General features: G+C 38.0%; 2 protein-coding genes across 2 annotated transcripts in view; one reads left to right on the forward strand and one right to left on the reverse strand.

The window, feature by feature from the left end:
• Positions 1–729: 729 nt before the first annotated feature.
• On the reverse strand, positions 730–19,339 carry LOC134754166 (uncharacterized). The gene is made up of 10 exons (XM_063690289.1): positions 18,974–19,339; positions 18,662–18,838; positions 13,267–13,368; positions 13,089–13,184; positions 12,841–13,002; positions 9,666–10,894; positions 8,155–9,379; positions 7,580–7,692; positions 5,586–5,973; positions 730–1,132 (listed from the first exon to the last, which is right to left on the reverse strand). The coding sequence occupies exons 1-10, from the start codon at positions 19,131–19,133 to the stop codon at positions 858–860; spliced, it is 3,927 nt and encodes a 1,308-aa protein (XP_063546359.1). The 5' UTR covers positions 19,134–19,339; the 3' UTR covers positions 730–857.
• A 1,557-nt stretch (positions 19,340–20,896) lies between these two features.
• LOC134754224 (ubiquitin carboxyl-terminal hydrolase 35) overlaps positions 20,897–21,940 on the forward strand; it is a 31,072-nt gene continuing 30,028 nt past the window's right edge. Inside the window, exon 1 of the mRNA XM_063690395.1 lies at positions 20,897–21,378. The gene's annotated coding sequence lies outside the window, so the exon portion shown is untranslated. The remainder of the gene's footprint in view (positions 21,379–21,940) is intronic.

Consider the following 21,940-nt stretch of genomic DNA (forward strand, 5'->3'; position numbering starts at 1 on the left):
ATACTAATATCTGTGACCAAAGACATTTCAGTGCAAGTGGCAGGTTTGACCTGCGATCTGCAGCCGCAGTTGCAATAATACTTACACCAAATACGCAAAAATGGTCATGCTACATGCAGTTGGTCTTGTCATTCATTTTACTAGGGAAATTGACAATAACACCGACGTGTCGGAGCAGTAGTAGCTGCGGTCGGGAAAACGTTAAAATCGCCATATTACGTGCAGTCGATATCGTCATTCATTTTACTATGGAAATTGACAATAACACCAACGCGTTCAGGCCGCTGCAGTAGTGTCGGAGCAGTAATGCAGGTGCGGTTGAAAATGGACAGTCACCTTGCGATTGCAGGTGCCAGTACATGTGTCTTGAGGTCTCTGTTTGGGGCGAACTATTAGTATGTTCAGTCTGAAGTCGTTGTTACAGTCAAAAGGTAGAGCGGCTGTCCTGTGCATGTGCACGTTTCTTTGTAGGGATTATTCTATTTTGTATCGTGGTACAGTCAACAGCAGCAGTTGCTAAGCGGTCTTAACAATAAAGTCGCGTCAAGATCATTTTGAACACCTCGCCCGCTTAGCAACTATTGCTGCTGACTGTACCGCGAAGGAACTGCAGCGCAGTAACGCGCACTCACTGAAATACAAATAGGTAAACCAAACAAATGTTAAATAAACAGCAAATAGTATGTATTAAGTATTAATAATGACTTTTTTTCCAATATGATACGAGTAAATACCTGTGTATTTATATATAGAAATATTACAAATACGTAATGATACCTAAGAACATATAAAACCAGTGATCAACAGATAGGCTGGTAATAATAATTTATAATTAGATTACTACACGTTACATATTTTTATGATTCTCCTAATTTTGGCGGTTGAATTTTTTTTCTGAATGAGTTTTCGTTCATTGCATCTGGTGTAATTAATCCGAGAACGGTCTGTTTGTATTGATCGATAGTCTCGCTAAGAACTTTTTGGAAGAGGCTCTCGAACACTTGTGCCTTGACGCCGGCCTCCTCGGAGTGGAGGCTGGTCCACTCGGGCTCGCAGCGCCGCCACTCCGCGAACAAGATGTCGTCGATGTGATCGGATCGCCGGCCACCCGCACCCGCACCCGCACCCACCCCTGTTAACAGTTTACATATAAACTAATTACAAACAAATATGCTCCATTACCATTACCATTACAACAAACCTTCATTGGTTGTATAAAATCTAGGAAAAATTCGTGCACGTTTATTTTTCTTAGACATATACCTATCCCTTTTACCATTAATAACTCTTTGGTAACAACAATATAATGTATGCATTTTAAGGCGCTAAGTACAAATGAAGGACAGAATTAGTATTTACGGGTTGGCTTAAAGCAATATGTACAGTACCTGCCAATAATATATCACCTTTGAGTGTTTTTGTATGAGCTTGTATAGAGTAAACAATATAGGTTAGTTTGTAGATTGCATATATTACTAGTCATTTTATACAAATATACGATGAATACTGCAATGAAATAATGTGAATTACAATAGAATACTCACTCAGCATATTACTAAAAAACCTCTAGTAAAAAAATGAAGTTGTCAATACATTAAAAAAAACTTCTATGAAAAAACCATTACATGAGACCAATTTTTCTCATCGCCCGTACAAAGGAATATTACTAGACTACATAAAGCAGTGAGGTGAAAGTCACTCACAAATATTAAAAAAAAGTTATACTGTAAAAACATGGAGGCAAAGAGGATATAATAGGATAGAGCGGTACTGTCATAGTAAATTTTGTAACCACAGTAAATTCACTGCCATCTATCAACACACTTTTAAACTAAAAATGAAGATTTATAAAAATACGATAAAATGTATTTAAATATGGATAAATGATTTTTTTATTTGCTTTAATTATTTTATATGATTTTGACCCGCGTTATTTCACTGATATGCGTTAAAATTATAAATAACAAACGAAACCGTCAACGCCCTCTATACGAGAGTAGGCCAAAGCTAGCTAGCTAGCTAGCTAGAATCAAATTTTCGTGATTTTAGGGGCACGTTTTTTCCTTAGACTGTATCCATCTATTACCAGGCCTTCTTCACTCGCTCAAGGCCACGCGCTATATGCCTACCGCTCGGCGTATCGTCGATGATACAACCGACAGAGGGCCGTCGAACGCCCGCCTGAGCGCTCGCACCGCACGTTTCCCGCGCCTACGCTTCGAAATGCCGAAACCACGTAATTATTGTGCAGTAGATGGGTGTAAAAGTCAAAAAACAATGGAAAATTTGTCGTCTTTTCATTTCCGAGAGACGAAGAAAGGTGAGTTGTGTTTTAAATCTATCTTTATGAATTTTGTCACCATTTATTTCTTTGAACATAAGTAGGTAAATCGTAAATTAAGGAGTTTTTTGAGTCAGGTTGTTTTTATATTTGATTGACTAATAAAAAATATGGTTTATTCGCAACATTCGTTTTATTACAATAATAACATAAGTAACAGTACAACCCTAGCGCATTCTTTACGATGACGCGTTGGCACGTGACTCGCACGGCGAGCAAGGCAGTCTCGACTCTTTGTGCGCGTACTTATGGTACATTTCTTCTCGTCCTGAGCAGCAGGTATTATTATTAAGATTTTGTAGGCTATTATAGCGTAGGTATTTTCGCTTTAGTATGGGAATGATGTATCTGTTACGTAGTAACTATTTATTAATCTGTGCTATTACGGAGTTATATCTCTCTCTCTATCTTTGCATGGAGGTGATATATTATTGGCCGGTACTGTAAGTTATGCGACTGATACGTAATGAAACACATTAAAACACAAGTGTGGATTTATGAAACGAGCTGATAAGGAGGAAAGTTACTATGACCAAGAACAGGCGAAGAGGCAGACTCTTTAAGCGTTACATGTTTACTTAGTATTAGTACAGATGTAGTGCACAATCCTTTACCATCGTATTTTCACAGAAACGCACGAACGTGTCGTGCTATTTCAGTCAGTCTCATCTCAGTACAAAAAGTACTCAGGTTGACTGAATAGTGCGGCGGTTTTTGGTCTAGAAGTCTTCTACTTTTTTTCTTTTAAACATACCATGTGGGGTACCAAATGAAAGGGCTTTGTGAGTAGATCACAAATATATAACATACTGTAACATTTTCCCTACTTGGTCTAACAAATTATTAGAAAACGTTAAAAAAATTTACAATCCACAGTTGACTTTGAACTGCTCTAAATTTAAAATTACTGAATGGATTATTCCAAATTACATTCCGAATGACTGTGAATATCCTCTATATAATGTCGAAAAATAATTATATCAAGTTGAATAACAGTATGATTTTCTGTTAAACTTAAACTGCAACTATTATTATTATTGCATATACTTTTGAAATGGTATTTTCACTAGCTTTCATTTGGTACCCATATTGCTATAGTAAGAAAAAAAAAAACAACCCCCCCCCCCTCTTTCATTAGCAGGCACCATTTTCAAAATTTATATAGCCTTTGTCATTACCATAATTCTCTTGAATTCAACCACACCTCATACATCAAAAACCGTCAACCCGTTTAGGCTGTAGGGCTTGCCAAATAAATGGACATATATATACCCACGCGTATAAATTTTGAAAATGGAGCCCGCTATTTTTAAAAAAAAGGGGGGGGGGGTTTCTTACTATAGCAATATGGGTACCGAATGAAAGCCAGTAAAAAGACCATTTCAACAATATATATGTAACTAGTCCGGTTTTTTGTTTGTTTGAATAATAGTTGCAGTTTAATGTAACAGAAAATTATACTGTTATTCAACTTGATGTACTTTTTTTATTTTTGGATATATCTGGTTAATTATTTTTTATATAAAGAGGATATTCACAATATTGTCTTCGGTTACCGCGATAGTTACTCATGAAATAAAACTATGAAAACGGATTATATCGCGTATATTGAACTTATAATACATCCCGACGTTTCCTTGACGTTTACTTGAAAATAATTGTAGTGTATAACTAGCCTTATGAACCGATTTTGCATGTACAACCAGCCTTAAAGTTTATAGTCTATGATTGTTCATTATTTTAGTATGTGGGTATTTTTGCACTTTGTAATTTTTCCTCAGTCACCCGTTGACCACGAACGCTGTAAAGGGTTCGAAACGTCGGGATGTATTATAAATTCAATATACGCGATATAATCCGTTTCCATAGTTTTATTTCAGGATATTCACAGTCACTTGGTATGTATTTTGGAATGATCCATTCAGTCATTTTCAATTTAGAGCAGTTTAAAGTCAACTGTGAATTGTGAAATTTTCGAACGTTTTCTAATAATTTGTTAGACCAAGTAGTGAAAATGTTACAGTATGTTATATACAGGATGGAAAGACACGACGATCCTTCTCGCAAAGGGGGGTTAGTTTAAGTGATGGAGAATCGATTCTTAGGGTCTGTTTCACAATGTCCAAGTAAAGTATTTGATAGCTAATTAACAAATAACTTAACTGCCAGATAAAACTACCTTGATTTGTTAAGGTATTTATCTACCAATTAAGCTTATTTGAAGATTGTGAAACGCCAAAGATGACTTTATTCGTCAGATAAGTGGCAAGTAGCTTGTTCAGAAGTTTACTTGGACATTGTGAAACAGGCCCTTAATGTTTAGATTTTTGTTACGAACAATTAGTAAAAATATTAAAATTAATTAATCTTCTTCTTAGTGACAACCCTACTATTACTACGTAGTATCTACCTACATGTAAGTGTAATGTGACACATATCACTTGTGTCTGTTTATGTTTACAAAAATAATTGACATAAAATTGACATACGGCTAGTTGGGTGTGGTGGAGGATATCTTTGTCTGTAACGTCTCGGCGGCATTATAATTACACTCCCCGTATAACATAAGCAAATTTAAAAACTGTAATAGATGTCATATATTAAAGAAAAAGTGACGAAGCCCTCCAGTGGTGAAGGCCGGATTCGAACCGGCGTCTTTAGCTATCGCGGCTAAACGCCATGAACCCCTAGGCCACCCTATCACACGTATGCCAAAAAATCACAAATAATTCATAGTATTACCATCTGCGAGGACATTACGGTTCGTTTTGCGGTTCTTGAGTAATAATGATTTCTTGTTGCTGCTCCATACATTTTTTTTTTAAATCTTAACTCGACAGTTTTCATTCCTAATCGTCTAAAATTCATAAGTTACCATAACAATGCTGGGCTAAACCTATTTCAATCAAAAAAACATAAAAATAACGATTTCGGTTTCTGTGTCAATGAGAGCCGAATTTCGTCCCACAGTGCGTCACAGCAACTACCCCCACCACTTTCGCGCTTGTCATCTTATATATTTGTGTTCAAGACATCATACTGAATGTACTGATACCAAATATATCCATGTCTTCGACGACATGAGCGAAAAGTGACCTAGAGCCTGTTCCGCCAAGCTACTAGAAGTAGCATGTCAAATACGCACGTTTCCGAGAAAATACGATGGTAAACTACATCTGTAATAGGATACCGTTAACGCTACTCTGGCACCCTATAGTTTACAAAAGTAATGTGTTTTTTTTACCTGAAACCACAGTCGGCGAAATACCAGACAGCACTTGTTTGGCTTCACTTATAGTTTTCAGTCCTCTCTTCTCTGTGCTGAGTTCTTGCTTGTCCGGCAACAAGTTACACGCATCCCATGGCTGATCGCTTAGCTCCTGTTTTTGTCTCGCTAGGGATTCTTCGCAAATATCTTTTATAAAAACGCTGAACGCGTCGCTAGGATCATAAGGGAAGTCTTCTGCGTGTGCTATGTGCCGATGTATTTTATCTTCTAAACCGTCGTTCAGAACGAACATACGTGAAGTTTTGGCTAGGGCGTTGTTGGGTGGCGTGTAAGGAGGTGGCGGCTTGTCGGGTATCTCTCGGACGACTAGTGGCTGATTTTGTTGCTGCTCTAAAGCTTTTATCTGAAATAAAGTGTAACAAATTAATATTTTATGTAAGGCGGTTCCATCGGTTTACCGCTATCACTGTCACATATCGCAAGAAAGAACGGGAAAGACCATAGATATCTATAGATCCGCTGTCATCGTCAGTTAGTATCGTGACCGATGTCGCCGCAGCTAAACATGTGTGCATTTCAACTACATTTACAATATTGTACGCATAAGGCCTACTCACACATAGAGAGTGTACTTACACGTGCGATCTTGCGCTCTGGTCTGGTTGGTACACACACTCGCTAGATTGATTGTAATTACACAGTAAAAATGTCATCCTAATCATCTGAGTGTGTTTGTACTTTCTTAAGTTAAAAAGTCATATCTCCATACGATATTCTTTACACATGTGGCATTTTGCTTTCGAAGATTTAGACAGGCATTCGTCCATTCATTCACTCAATAGAGATGGGCAAGACCAAAAATTGCTATATCGATAAATTACTATGAACGAATGAATGATATTGGATTATTTTTCAACGTAGGTACGCTCCTTACATAGTTTAAAAAAATCTATACTGTGTACGTTACGATATATTCAGACTTCCGTTTTTAGGGTTCTGTGCCAACAAGATTCTTTAATTTACTAAGCCACCGCACCAATCTTAGGCAATCGAGTTGTCTGGTCGTAGACTTTTACAGATGGCGCCAGTACTGTCACTCTAATTACGCCCTAATTGGAGTAAAAGAGAATGAGTCTACAATTTGCAAACTTCGGAGGTCGCGGTACGCCGGTACTCAGGTTTCCCAGTCACTCAGATTTTTTTTGGGTATTTTATGCCACTGGCAAGCTCATGATGTATTTGTATTGAATAACGTATTAAGAACAACGTTTCTATTTTAAATCTCAGTTTCAATCAAACTAATTTTTGCCCCACTCTGGCCTCATTCAACAGAAAGCATGAAACTTTATCCGTGTTTTACAGATACAACAGATATATATGTAAAAATAACACGTCAATTGATTTGAGAACAATTACTGATACGGCTTGATTCGTATGCATACTCATTACCTAAATATACAACTATGTACATTGAAATATCGATACGATACGATTAAGCTTATATTTAAAAAAAATGTGCATTTTAAATCCAGTTGTTTCAAACTGTCGGTAATTGAAATTTGCGTAAGTTAAAATTTGTTGAGAACGTCCGACATTTCCTTATGGGATAATAGCAGTCAGCTCTACATCTAGTTAACCTCAACGAGTCTATTAAACGTAGGTATTCGATGAAATCGCCTGTAGAGCTCACCTCTCTCTCGATGGCCAGCTGCTGCCGGCGCAGCTTTTCGCTGTAGCCCAGCGACGAGACCCCGCTGTCCAGGCTTCGCCCGTCGCTACTGCCTGTAGAGCTCACCTCTCTCTATGGTCAGCTGCTGCCGGCGCAGCTCCTCCTCGCTGTAGTCCAGCGACGACACCCCGCTGTCCAGGCTTCGCCCGTCGCTACTGCCTGTAGAGCTCACCTCTCTCTCGATGGTCAGCTACTGCCAGTGCAGCTCCTCCTCGCTGTAGTCCAGCGACGAGACCCCGCTGTCCAGGCTCCGCCCGCTGCTACTGCCTGTAGAGCTCACCTCTCTCTCGATGGCCAGCTGCTGCCGGCGCAGCTCTTCCACCTCGCTGTAGCCCGACGACGACGACGACACGACGCTGTCTAGGCTCTGCAAATCGCTCTTGATGCTGCTGCCTGTAATCAGAATTTAGAATTTTACTGAAATTTTGGCGAGGGTTTTTAAACGTATTCTGCGGTAATTAGTTATGTTTTTCTTTAAGTATTTTAAGAACATCACCCCCTAATATAATGCAGAATATAGTTGACCTTCGACTGAATTGTTACTACATGAATAACTTTTGAGGGTCAATAAAAAAGTTACTAGACGTTACTTGTAAGTAATTTTGATTTTAAGGAGCTCTATAACATTGCACGTTTCAATAAAAAATGTAGGCTCTACCACTTCCTAATTTGTTAAATTCAAATTGAAACGCGTAAACCTTTAGGATTTTTCAAAGATAATTAAAAAAAAAAAACAATCCGTGGGCACAATAATTCTTTGGAGGCCTGAGAATAGAGCAAATGACCCAACCTATTTGTACAAGGAAAACTAATGACAGATGAAGGATACATAAAATAAATAAATAATGATCTTACCAAAACTTGTGACTGAAGAGTTTAAGCCATCTGTAATGAGTGGGTCGGGAGACGCCGCGCCTGGTGGCACTGGCAGAGGGCCAGCTTGGCTCAGGGACACCGTTGCATCACCATTCTTCAACGGTTCTGATTCTAGAGAAGGGTTTGAGGAGTCACATATACAAATCTGGTCACATGTCAAAGTTTCTGAGCTTGACACAGGTTTCACATTCTCAGTAACGGTACTTTCAATATTCTCTCCACTAGATTTTTCATTTTGATCCAGATTAATATCCATTGTTTGTACACATGACTCTGAAAGTTCGTATACACGCGATTGAGTGTTATGCTGACTTATAGCATGGTGTTCAGGATCAGGAGAGTCCGCTGGCGACTTACTACGGTCACTCAGCCCCTTGTAGTACTGATCGAATTCATCTACGAGACTGTGGGCAGTCGACGCCGAGGAAGACCTATCTGAGTCACGGTTCCTAATCTTATCCATGAAATTTTCCACAACATCACTGTCACAATGGTCTTTAAGGTGACACTTGTTAGATGATTCCAGAATTTTCCTCAAGGCTTCCTCGTTGACTTCGTATTGCTTCCCACAACTAAAGATTTGCGGCAAGGAGAGATTCTGAAAGATTATATTTAAGTATCCGCCGTCAACAGCGACGAAGTCTTCTGCTGTATCTGTCGCCCGGTCAGCGGTCTCGGTGGGCTCGCTGATGCTGTCCCCCGTCTGGACGCACTTCTCAGCGCAAGAGTTCGCGGGCGGAAGCTCCTGGAGAAGTACCGGCGTCTCCTTGGGTTTAGACGACGAGCTCTCTTCGCAACCACTGCTCGACAAGTCAAAGCATTTGAGAGGAGCTACATTCCGGTCGGCCGAAATATTTCTCTTTAATTTCTTTTTTCCTAGGAGAATCTGCTCCACGTCGACATGGTTCTTCAGTTTTAACTCGATACTGTTCCTGGTTTTCATGAGAGCCGCCTTGCGCCTCTCGGAGAGGGTGACAAGCGCCTTGCGCATGCGTTGCATCTCCCCGCACTCATGCTGCAGCTTTAATAGCGCTCCTCGTTGCTTCTTCTTCAACGTTGACACGTCGGTATTGTCTTGCTTCTTTTTGTTTTCTAACCAAATAATCTGGCTCTTGGTGAAATCTTTCAATGCATCCTCGCGCATTTTCAAAACAAACAGTAAATTCTTGGCGCGCCGTTGTTCATTGCGAATTAGTAAATTAAGCTGAAATTTGCAAATTAATTACATGATTAGTTGACCACTTTGCGTTACAAGCAATTGATTACAGATAAAACATTCTAAACGACACGAATCACTTATGCGCGAACAGTGTCGTGCTTGTGTTTTGCGCCGGCGAGGTCGTTTTTCCCGGCTAAACATGAGGGTACCTATCACTAGGTCGATCGTCTGTAAGTTGATATGCAACTATAGATCGACCTTATAACCAAAGGACAGAGTTACCTTTTGCTTGAATATGACACAAGTTATCTATCTAAGGAAATGTACTCACCAGACAAAGACTTTTTGATGCCATTGTTTCGATATCGTCAACATTCGCTAAAACGCCAGCGCCACGCTCTAGCTTCGACAAGAAAGAGTTGTATTCTGAATTCTTTAAATCGAACCTCGATTTGCTAACCCAGTTCCCGCTTGAAGCTTCAGCAAGACATTTTTCTGATAAGGAACAATTTTCTAAATACTGTAGTGATTCGAAAAATGAATCTATAAAATGAAGCTCTCTTTGAAACTGCTCACTTATGTAATCGTTGTGTAACAATCCATTATTAACTCTAATTGTGCTGATTAGATCTGACGGTTTGACCAATTTGTTGTTATTAAAAACGTAAGGACAAGCAAGTGCTTGGAGTTCATCAACCTTCTTATGGCAACTATTTGGGTTATTACTTTTATTGATTAAACGATCTTCTGAACTGATATCACACTGGTTCAAATTCTTTTTTAGAAGAGACACCACATTTAATGGATATGCTAAAGGACTAGGCGATTGATTAGATTGGCTGTCGTCGCTGCTGCCGACCACGTGGAAGTTTATTTTTTGTTTAGTTGTGTATGTAAATGTTGCTCGACCAATTATGTAAGTCTTAGCTTTTCCGCTACCAACCGGGTCGTCACAGCTTTCTTTCTGTGGGCTTATTTTAAATGGTGATGTTTGTAAATTAGGCATTGAGCGACTACAGAAGCTGACTATCTCTTCTTTGGCAAAAATACTTTTGTCCTTTATTAGTGTAACATTAGGTATGTCAAGATTGTCAAAGACATTTTGAGGAACTTCCGTACTATTGTTTGAGGTTTCAGTTTCTTCATGAACCATGACGGGCAGTGGAGGGGTTCCTACATTTGCGTCTCTAAGAAGGAAATTTTGATCTATACCAGTGCTACAATCAACAGATTGTTGGACTGGAACCAATATAACACTTTCTAATCCTAATTGCTTCTTTTCACTTTCATAGCAATTATCGAGAGGCACATGTATTACTGGGAGTGGGTTTCCTAGCGAAACCTTATTCACTATTTTTACTACAGTGTTATGTGGAGGTGATTTACTATTAAATCGGTTTTTCTCTAAAACACGTTTTGAAGAGCCTGTTTTGTTTGAATGATCATCCAAATCATTATTCATTGCAATAACGAATTCATCACTTTCACGAGGCATTACTAAATTTTTGCTTAAATTTACTCTAGGCGGCTTAGGCGTACTTTTGACGGGTCTTCCTTGTTCTGAAAAGAGCATTCATTTATAAACATTGGAAATAATCTAACACAGATCAACCAAGCTAGGCTAACTAGGTGTTGTATTATAAATGCGAGATAAATGATATACATATGTACTTGTATATAGGTAATACCTACTAAGAGTTTAAGAATGCGCCGCTACGAAGAGATCATGCAATAAAAACCGGCCAAGTGCGAGTCGTTCTCGCGCACCGAGGGTTCCGTACTTTTTAGTATTTGTTGTTATAGCGGCAACAGAAATATATCATCTGTAAAAATTTCAACTGTCTAGCCATCACGGATTATGAGATACAGCCTGGTGACAGACAGACAGATGGACAGACGGACAGCGGAGTCTTAGTAATAGGGTCCCTAAAAAGGAGCTTTTATTTTCTAAAAATATTTCTTTCTTTTTTTACAGTTGCTGGTAATTCAAAAATCGGTCCAGTGCGAGTTTGCTTAACTCGCGCACTGAGGGCTCCGTACAAATTTTCTATTATTTCATGTTCAAACGCGGAAGACTTTTGAGCAAAAGTATACTAAGTATACCTAATTGTGTACAGCGCCACCTATCGGCAAATTGGCTTTAGCGCGATCTTCAGAGATGGGTCTTTATGATGTCAACATTGTCAACCAATAGGGAATATTACGCGAAACTCTGCGTAGGGGGCGCCACTACCACAATCTGAGGGTCTATCGCGAAGCAAGTAAATCGAAATGTCGATATCTAACATCTCTGTCACTTGAATATTCAAGCGATAAAGCGGCAGATAGCGAAATTTCGGATTCGCGTTTCCCGGTAGGTCCTCTGTAAACAAACCGCCTTGATGCATGAATGTCATATTTTATTATCTAACTTGTCAAAAACCTGTTAAAGGTACAGTATGCATAAGTTACTCTATGGTTTACTAAAGGGGCTAGTGCTGCACTTTGGCGGCAGAACCTTGCAGTAATACCCCCTATGTAAAAAAAATCTTTCATTTGCATATTAGTGTCATCTCATAGAAATTCATGTTGGTTAATTTCATTCCTTTAAACGAGCAATTCTTGTACACTCGCCGTCAGATATATCGGAGCGGCCAAGGTGCTCACAAATATCTGAAAACGTTTTTATTGCCAAGGCGTTAGAGTGCAGGTTCAGATTTTTTTTTTCAAATGATAGCTTAAGTTCTACTAATTAGTTCTCGAGATGTGACAGACCAGTCGCACCATAAGTGTTCCGTTTTACACTTTTAGTGCGAAACCCTATTATTAAGTCTGGCATTGTAACTTGTTGTTGTTATTCAACTCAAGAAAATGTTCATGATTTGATCAATAAGAATTTTTAGCCAGGAAAAGAATTACAACAGCTATTCGTAACTAATGCCAGCATTTATAGTACCAAGCCGCGGGTAATCGTTTATCTGTTTTAAAGATCGTAGTGTTTTTTTTTTCTACATTTAAATTTTCACATGTACCTATGTTTATTAATGAATCAATTTTTTATTATTATTATAAAAACGCACATATAACGATTAACATTAGGTGAATTTTTATATTTTTTATCAGGATTCAAGCCAAGAACCATCTTCATAGGCAGGATCCAAACATATCAATGCCTATTATTGCCTTAAGCTGATTTTACGGTTTCACTCACGTATTTTTATTTTTTAGTCACACGCGCGACATGTTTCGGAGAGCCTAGGTCTCCATTTTAAAAGCACTAACAGTGCCTGAGTGAGTAGCGGTCACGACACTCACGGCGGGCGGGCGTCACGTACTGACGCGGCGTTAGTCACTCAGGCACCGTTAGTGCTTGAAAATGGAGACCTAGGCTCTCCGAAACATGTCGCGCGAGTGACTAAAAAATACTAAAAATACGTGAGTAAAACCGTAAAATTAGCTTAAAGTTAGTATGTCTCACGATAGTTTAAATCCTATTATTGCAATTATAAAACTACATTTTTACATACCTTTGTCTTTGGTACTTTTGCTTCTCACATTGTCATGTAAAGAATTATTGCTAACTATTGCTTGTTTACTGTTCAGAATAGGTTTAGGACTACCATGTTCCCTCTTATTTGTCATATTGTTAGTTTTAATATTCAACTTTGATGCTTGCATTGCTCGTGTACCTAAAATTTTGACACACACATAAAATATAAGGTAAACAATATTGATTTTCCAGTCCAAAGTTATTTTTAGTTACTATTTCATTTACTTTTGTCTGTATTACTTGATTTCAAATAGTTTCTATGTATTGAACTTTTGTTGTCCTTCGGGTTTGTCCCAGAAGACCTGTTTGTAGACTGTGCACCTGTAAAATGATAACAAAGTTATTTAAAAAACCCAAGCCTCAATTAAGAATTGAATGATTTTCTAAATAAAATACACTTTACCTAATTTGACTTGACTTGATTTCAAAAAAATTTTTTGTGCTGCACCTTTATCATCTTGTAGGGATGTCCTAGATGATCTATTTGAAGACTGCAGAACTTTACCTGATAAATTAATTAGTTTATTATAATCAATACAAGTAATGAAAAGGCTTTTCTTACCTCTTTGCTCTTTGCATTGGAATCAGTAGCTTTTTGGTGTTATGAAATTATTGTACCTTTCCTTTATTGTGTTTTATTACAGTTAGAAAGAACTCCACAGAAGCAAGCATCATCATTGGCCACAGCATCTTGACAGATGATTGTTGCAGCGACAGTTTATTATGAAGAAGAGGTCTTATATCAGGCACTTAATGAGGTAAAATATTGAAGTGAATAATGAGTAAATCTACACTATTTCATTATTATAGCACATACAATTTCATTTGCTTGTGGTTAATTCTGCAGATTTAGGAAGATCTATTGATAAATATAAGATTAAGGGTGGAATCACATCTATTAGCATCAAGCCCCATGCTTGCAGCTTTCATGCATACGCATCTTCATACAAACAAGTGATTTTTCATATATATAATATGGTTCAATGCTGGTGCGTGGTGTAGATGTGATACTACACTAAAAAAGATCAATGGGAAATTCATAACTATGAGAAAAAGGTAAATTGTTTCTAAAGTCCAATAACATTGAAATAATTTGCCTAACGAGACGAGAACCAACAAGATACTATTGCAATCATTATTATTATCCTATATGTATATAAAACTAATAATCTTACTCTGATTTCGACCACACTTACACCTTTAGGATGACACCAATTAATGAACCTAACTTCAAAATTATTCAAGTTCAATAAAGCTAATTTCATTCTAAACAAAGATTATAATTAGGCCAAGCAATAAGAAGGTATAGAGGGAAATGCTAGGAACACAATTTTTGACTTTGTAGCTTTGTTTTGACTAGTTAGGAGGTGAACATATCAAAAGTCCCAGGTCGTAACCCTGGTGCTGCGGGGGAGAGTGGGGTTTGAAGGTTCCATTTTTCGGTTTTTCGTTTATATCTCGGAAACTATGCGTCTGAACGACATGGCCACTTATACAAAATGAAAAGTGATTTAATTTGTTATAAGGTTTATTAAGTCAAGATTTTCGATATCTTGTATAGTTTTTTGAGATATCCGCTCTTGAAAGTATATTTAGTGCTCTCATTTTTATCTTGATTATCTACATCAGAGAAGCTGCTAGGCCGGGTTTGGTAACGTTCGTATAAATCGGGGGTGCTGAATTCATTTATGGTATCAACATTGACCTCTTTCCGAAGTAAAAACATATAAACTTTAAACAAATAACATTTTTTTAATTCCTCTTCACGCTTAAACCGCTAAACAGATTTAGTTGAAATTTGGTAAATAGATGTTTTAAGTCACGAGACAGGTTATAAGATAGTTTTTATCTCAAAAATCATACTTTGAAGGGGTGAAATTTAGTGTGAGGGGAATTCAGCTTCTCCGCCGAAGTTGAATTCCTGAGGTTAATGTTAATACTGTTTAGATTTAGGTTTGAAGTCATGTTTGGTATCATTTTCAACTAAATCAAACATGTAGACCATCCCAATCATTATTTAAATAGATTCAGCGGTTATTGATTTCTTATACAAATTTCCACCCCACTTCTCACACCCTCAAAAGATGATTTTGGTTATAAGATCTATCCTATGTACTGTCCCGGGGCTCAAACCATCTCTACATCAAATTTCAACAAAATCGGTTCAGCGGTTCAGTTTAAAATAAAATAAAAATTCTTTATTTCAGATTAAAAGCGATCCATATTTTGTTAGTAACATTTTAGCCTTAATACTATGTTATTAACCTATATCTACTTAGACCTACCAATGACTACTTGTGTCCAGTACCTAATGAACGGGCAGTCAAGACGCTCGGCTAACGCCCTTAGCATGCTGTTAGTGCTAGTGCTGTTTAAGTTAAGTTTAAGCGTTTAAGTTTAAGCGTAAAGATAGGTTTATTTATTTATTTATTTAAGCTTTGTTTGTTCTACAGTCAAGTTTTTTTTTCTTGTTTTTGTGTTTTTACTTTGGCTTTGTTTTGGGGCTGACTGCAGATCCCAACTGCTGGGTAAAAGCCTCCTCACTTTTTCTCCACTCATCCCTGTCTTGGGCTTTTTGGAGCCAGTCTTTTCCTGCGACGGAGGAGATGTCGTCTATCCATTTCTTTTTGGGCCTTCCTGAGCGCCTCCGTCCTACAGGTCCAGAGAATGAGATCGACTACATCCTATGCAACAAACCAAAACAGATCACAAATGTCGAAGTACTAAACAAATTGTCCTTCCCATCAGACCACAGACTTTTAAGGTCCTCCTTCATACTTGAAGCACCTAAAAAAAGCAGAAAGGCCTATAGATCACTACCAAAACCACCAGCAACAGAACAAGAGAAAACCAAATATGTACACCTTTTAAATGAAAATTTACGGACATGTTTCCTTAATAAAAAACATACAAACACACAAACTTATTATGATAGCCTAGAAACTGCAATAACAAATAGCCTAAAAATCAATAATGGTGAACAAAAGAAGAAGAAAATACTAAGGCAAGAAACAATAGAACTAATTAACAAACGCACAGAACTGTTAGCAATAGAAAACAAGTCAAAGGAAATAAAAACAGAACTAAAAAACATAATTAAGAAAACAAATAAAGCTATAAGAAAAGATTACAGAAGTCATAGACAAGAAACAATCAAAAGAAATTTAGTCACCTACAGAAGCTCCAAACGAGCATATAAAGAACTTAAAAGTCACAAAGATTGGATACAAAAATTACAAGGCGAGGAAGGAGAAACAAAGAATAGAAAACATGTTATTACACATGCTACCAATTTCTATCAAAATCTATATAAGAAACCAGATAAAGAACCTGACAACACAACCTTCCTAGAACCACAGCAAAACAATCAGGACATAGTAGAACCAATATCCGAACTAGAAATATCAAAACATATTTCACATTTAAAATCCGAAAAAAGCCCTGGACCGGACAATATCAGTAACGAAGCACTTAAAATTGGAGCCCCACTACTAGTACCTTACCTTGCTCAATTATATAACATAGTCCTAGAACAAGAAACTGTTCCCAAACAGTGGTGCAGCTCTGATATCATCCTACTGTACAAAAAGGGCAATCCACTAGATGTTGGCAACTATCGCCCAATCAGTCTCCTGTCCAGTGTCTATAAACTCTTCACATCCATACTACAGACCCGACTAACGCCAACTATAGATGCGCACCAACCAATTGAACAAGCGGGATTCAGATCGGGATATTCAACTATAGACCATATCCATACCTAAGATCAAGTAATAGCAAAGTACATAGAATATAACTACCCCCTTTATATAGCCTTTATAGACTACTCGAAAGCCTTCGATAGCATTACACATAGCTCTATCTGGCGAGCTCTGAAAACATGTAAAATCAACAAAACATACATAAACATCCTAATAAACATCTATAGCCAAAGTGTAAGCCGAGTAAAAATGGAAAGGAAAGGAGAGGAGATAGCTATAGGCAAAGGGGTCCGACAAGGAGATCCACTCTCGCCGAAATTGTTTATAGCAGTGCTAGAAGAAGTTTTTAAGAACATGCAGTGGAAGAATAAAGGAATTAGTATACTGGATAAACGTCTGACCCATCTACGCTTTGCAGATGATATTATAATCTTTGCAGAATCTGCGACCCAACTAGAAGACATGATGAATACCCTTGACAAGGAGAGCAAGAAAGTAGGACTGCACATGAACACATCTAAGACAAAAGCTATGACCAACAGTCGAAGAAGATCAATAAATGTGGCAGGGACTGAAATTGATTATGTTAATGAATACATTTACTTGGGAAAACACATATCCTTTAGCCCATCTAACAACGAGGAAGAAGTGGACAGACGCATAAACACAGCCTGGAAAAAGTTTTGGTCCCAGAAGGAAATCCTGAAAGGCGAATACAGCATAGCCCACAAGAAAATCGTTATGGACACCTGTATCCTGCCAAGTCTAACTTACGGAAGCCAAACTTGGACATACACAAATAAAGTGCGTAAAGCTATAACGACCTGTCAAAGATCGATGGAGAGAAGTCTATTAAATATAAGAAAAATACAGAAAATTAGAAGCGAAATAATACGTCAAAAGACCAAACTTACAGACGCTCTTCAACAAACTCTTCATCTAAAATGGCAATGGGCAGGTCATGTATCCAGATATCGGGACAAAAGATGGACACTGGAAGCAACAAAGTGGACTGGACCTGTAGGACGGAGGCGCTCAGGAAGATAGGTTTAAAAAAATATATTTATATTTTGTTTTTACTTAGGAATGGTGTTAATGTTGATACCGTAAATGAATTCAGCACCCCCGATTTATACGAAAACGATGCCAAACCCAGCCTAGCAGCTTCACTGATGTAGACAATTAAGATAAAAATGTGAGCCCTTAATAAAGCTTCAAGAGCGGATATCTCAAAAACTATACAAGATATCGAAAAACTTGACTTAATAAAACTTGTAACAAATTAAACCACTTTTAATTTTGTATAAGTGGCCATGTCGCTCAGACGCATAATTTCCGAGATATAATCGAAAAACCGAAAAATGGAACCTTCAAACCCCACTTTCCCCCCAGCACCAGGGTTACGGACGGGGACTTTTAATATGTTCACCTCCTAACTAGTCCAAACAAAGCTTCGAAGTCAAAAATTGTGTTCCAAGCATTTCCCTCTATAGCTTTTTTTGGCATTCATTTCCTGGCCTAAATATTATAATAAACTGTCAATTAGACAAAACTTTAATAACAAGTCTCTGCTGTGCTGTATTGTAAACAGGGATTGTTAACTTAAAATCAAAATATCACATAGCATTTGAAATATTTCTTTCATATTGTAGAATGGTATTTAGGTAAGGACAATGAGTTACAAGATCACCTAAATAAAATGGAAAAATATACATAAACAACCGAGATACCGAAATTAAATACCGGTTAATTTGTATGAAAAATATACCGGTATTCGATCCCTGATTGTAAATTGACAATTAAAATCAAAGGTGCGACACAACAGGCTTAGCATTTTTTCAGTTAGATAACAAATGCAATGAAATTGTTGAATGATGGCATACTTGTTGAACACTGCCATTTCAAGGGTTAAATATTGGAACAGAGACAATCCATTGAGTAAGCATGAAATTCCCAACAATTGCCACTAGCTACAAAACCAACACATGGAGCACTATTAAATTTATGATGTATGTAAACTTAATACATAAAAACCCGTATACATTATTACTTTAAAAAAAAAACATTTATAATATATTGTTACAAATATCCACTTACCAATATGAGGAGTAAGTCTGTCTTCATCATTTTCTGATATAGATACAACTTTTCGTTTTGTGCTTGAATTCATTTTGGAATCGGACACGGCGCCAAGTTTGAGAGATCGACTAGTTTGCAGTTGAGGGTGATCTATTTCCATAATTCGACGGAGCCGCGGTTTTAATGATTGGCAAACTGTGAATGGCAACTGTGTTAATTCTGGATAGTTATAAGGCCCAAATGTTATAATTCCATTAGGTATTCAAAACAATCATAAAATAACGCAAAGACGAGGCCTTGAGTAAAAATGGAAACTGTATAAATACGCACCTTTTGAATCGAAGTCGTAGTCCGGCAATTTGGTGTATTTGACTAAGGTAGTTTTATTTTTTAATGTGGATGGACACGACACATCGTTTTCGATTTTAAAGTAAAATGAACGCAGATTATTTATATCAGCATCAGGATTCGGCGATAGTGGAGAATCCATTATGCGAACTAATAATAATTTACACTGTTATAAGGGCCTCATTATATGTTCAATTAAAAATGCTAAACACGTTTAACCCAACTTTATAAAAAGTAATAATGACCTACAAAATCGAACGTTAATTTTGGATTTTTTCTTACATTTTGATTATGGTTGTAAATGTTTTATGTTATGTGTGTTATGCAGTGTTTTTATATAGTAGGTTCTTAGCTTTTGTCACAGATTGGTCACAGAATAAGTAATAGTTTTTTTTTTTCATTTATTTGGAGCATTGGCAACATAAGTAATAGTACTACCGTACAGATAAGAAACTTCCTAAGTTCCTACCATAGACATAGGCAAAGAGTGACATAGGTTCCTACAAAACCGAAGTTTGACAGCGATTCAGGAACGAATCAGGCTGTCCCTTTCTAAGATATAACAATATCCTTTTCGGCTATTTAGAGATTATCGTATCTATCGCTCGCTCCAGACCTCAGAAGAGCTCCAGACTACGCGGCGCGAAGCCGCGAACGCGAGTGTGGAGACGATTTCGCTGATTAGCGAACTAGACTCCACACTCGCGTTCGCGGCTTCGCGCCGCGATTCGCTCACGAGTGTGGAGGGACCTTATTGCAATTATAGTCTTGCGACTGATTGCAGATATTAAGGCATAACACACCGTCACACCGCTCCAAGGTCATTGTGCAACGCATCTTAGTCATTATTCTGAGAACGCATCCATAAGTAAGAGCGAGAAAGCGATATATCTTTCTCGCTCTTACTTATGGATGCGTTGATGCGTTGCACAATGACCTTGGTGACGGTGTGTCAAATTCTCGATCACTCTCTGATCGATTCTGATTCGGCGATCTTATGGGATGGCCTTAATGGCCGTAACACACCAGTGAGAGAGCAAGAAAGAGATATCGCTTTCTCGCTCTTACTTATGGATGCGTCGCACAATGACCTTGGTGCGGTGCGATGGTGTGTTACGACCTTAAGTCTAGTTGACTGCTATACAAAACGGTTTCTTTTTTCGAACTGATGATCGATTCGACGAATGATTAGCCACTATGGATATGGAATCCCTAAAATACAGAACAATGACGTCACTTACTCTTTATTCTTTCGGATTTATTAAATAGAAATTGTATCTGAAAATAACTGCGGTCTAGGTTTTTCTAATATTTTTCCGGTGCTTTATTTCATGCATGGTGTGAAATAAGGAAACACCCCTAGAGTTAGACCAAGATAAATCTGCAACGATTTTGGTAGCACACGTATATAGTGCAAGTGTTATTTTAAACGTCAAGCTTCTATGAAATTATGAAGTATAAATAACACTTGCACTGCGTGTTCTATCAAAATCGTTGCAGACTTATCTTGGTCTAACTCTATTTCATTTTTCATCCAACACCACCTGATTTGATCAAGCAACTTAATCAGAATGGGTGAAAATTGTCCCCGTCTAGTCCAGACGGGGACAATTTCCAGACGCGGACGTTTAAGTGTAATGAGGGCTATCGTTTTTTTGCTCACCAGTTGGCGCCTCTGTTGATGGTGGTCCAAAAGACTATAGAAAAGCTGTCAGTCATTGAAGTGACAAGTCACATTTGACATTTCGAACTATGGAAAAGACCACCATCTACACTAGCGCCCCTAGCGGCGAATTCATACGCGTTAGCCCTCATTTAAAGGACGCTCCACCACACTCCACACTCGTGCGCGCAGCCGCGAACGCGAGTGTGGAGCAGCTTCGCAGATCTGGGGCCACGGTTGGCTGCTGAGTGATTTTGTTTATGGTTAGATTCAGTCAATCCATAGACAACTGGTCTGGTCTGGTTACATTAGCGATTCATGGAAGATTTTGATATCGAAATAAAAATCAATTTATTCGCTTGTAAAACTATATATCAACAACCTGAGATCAAAATTGAAATAATCACCAGTTAGTTCATGTAAATAACAAAACAGTGTGTATTGTGTCACGGTGTTAATTAAAACTAGGCTATAATCTAATCTCGATGTTCAATGGAGTCAGACATAATAGTGATTACTTTGTTGTAGGGATACGAATTCACTCGAAGTCGTATGTTTCTTTTGTGGTAATTCTCCATAAGGGATTCCACAATGTTGTCCTCATCGTTCCATCACAGATTTAAAATATATTATGGTGTAAGGGACAATGTGTATTTCTATTTTTGACAAGAAGTGGTGAACTCATATGCAGTGATTGTTATTTGTCAGCATTTTGCATAAGCATGTAAGTACCCTACCCTTTAAATGGTAATAATTTGTTATCAGATAAGCCATGGAGGCCATTTTATGGAGCTGGTGTAAATAGTTACAGAGGATGCAAATGCGCATGTGATAAAGGGGATGCAATATTTTGGTATCGGGGTTGGGGTTTGTTGCGTAGGTAGCGCTCACCCGGACGGCAATTTGAGTGCGTCGTCTGCCGTTGGACGTCTCGTCCGCTTTCGCAATTTTAACTTTATGTAAACTCAATATTTTCATAAAAAAGAATGGCTGCACTTACAGGTGCAGTGACCAATCGCGAGAGGTAGGTCAAGACATTTGGCAGCCAATGGTCATACATCACTGATTAATTAACTACTTCCTTGAATTCCTGGAACATACTTTCATGGAAGTCTCCAGCAATTATGCAATGATCGAATATATATATAGATACATATACAGGGTGTTAGTAAACATTGTCTCGAGCTTGAGATCATGGAAACTCCAGACGCAATTTGCGAGTCGTCCGAAATTAGCAGCGACGTTAGTGATACGTGAAGGTATCTCCGAGGCCAGGCGAGGGTAGG

The sequence above is a fragment of the Cydia strobilella genome, chromosome Z (assembly GCF_947568885.1).
Source record: "Cydia strobilella chromosome Z, ilCydStro3.1, whole genome shotgun sequence".
NCBI classification, from domain to species: Eukaryota; Metazoa; Arthropoda; class Insecta; order Lepidoptera; family Tortricidae; genus Cydia; species Cydia strobilella.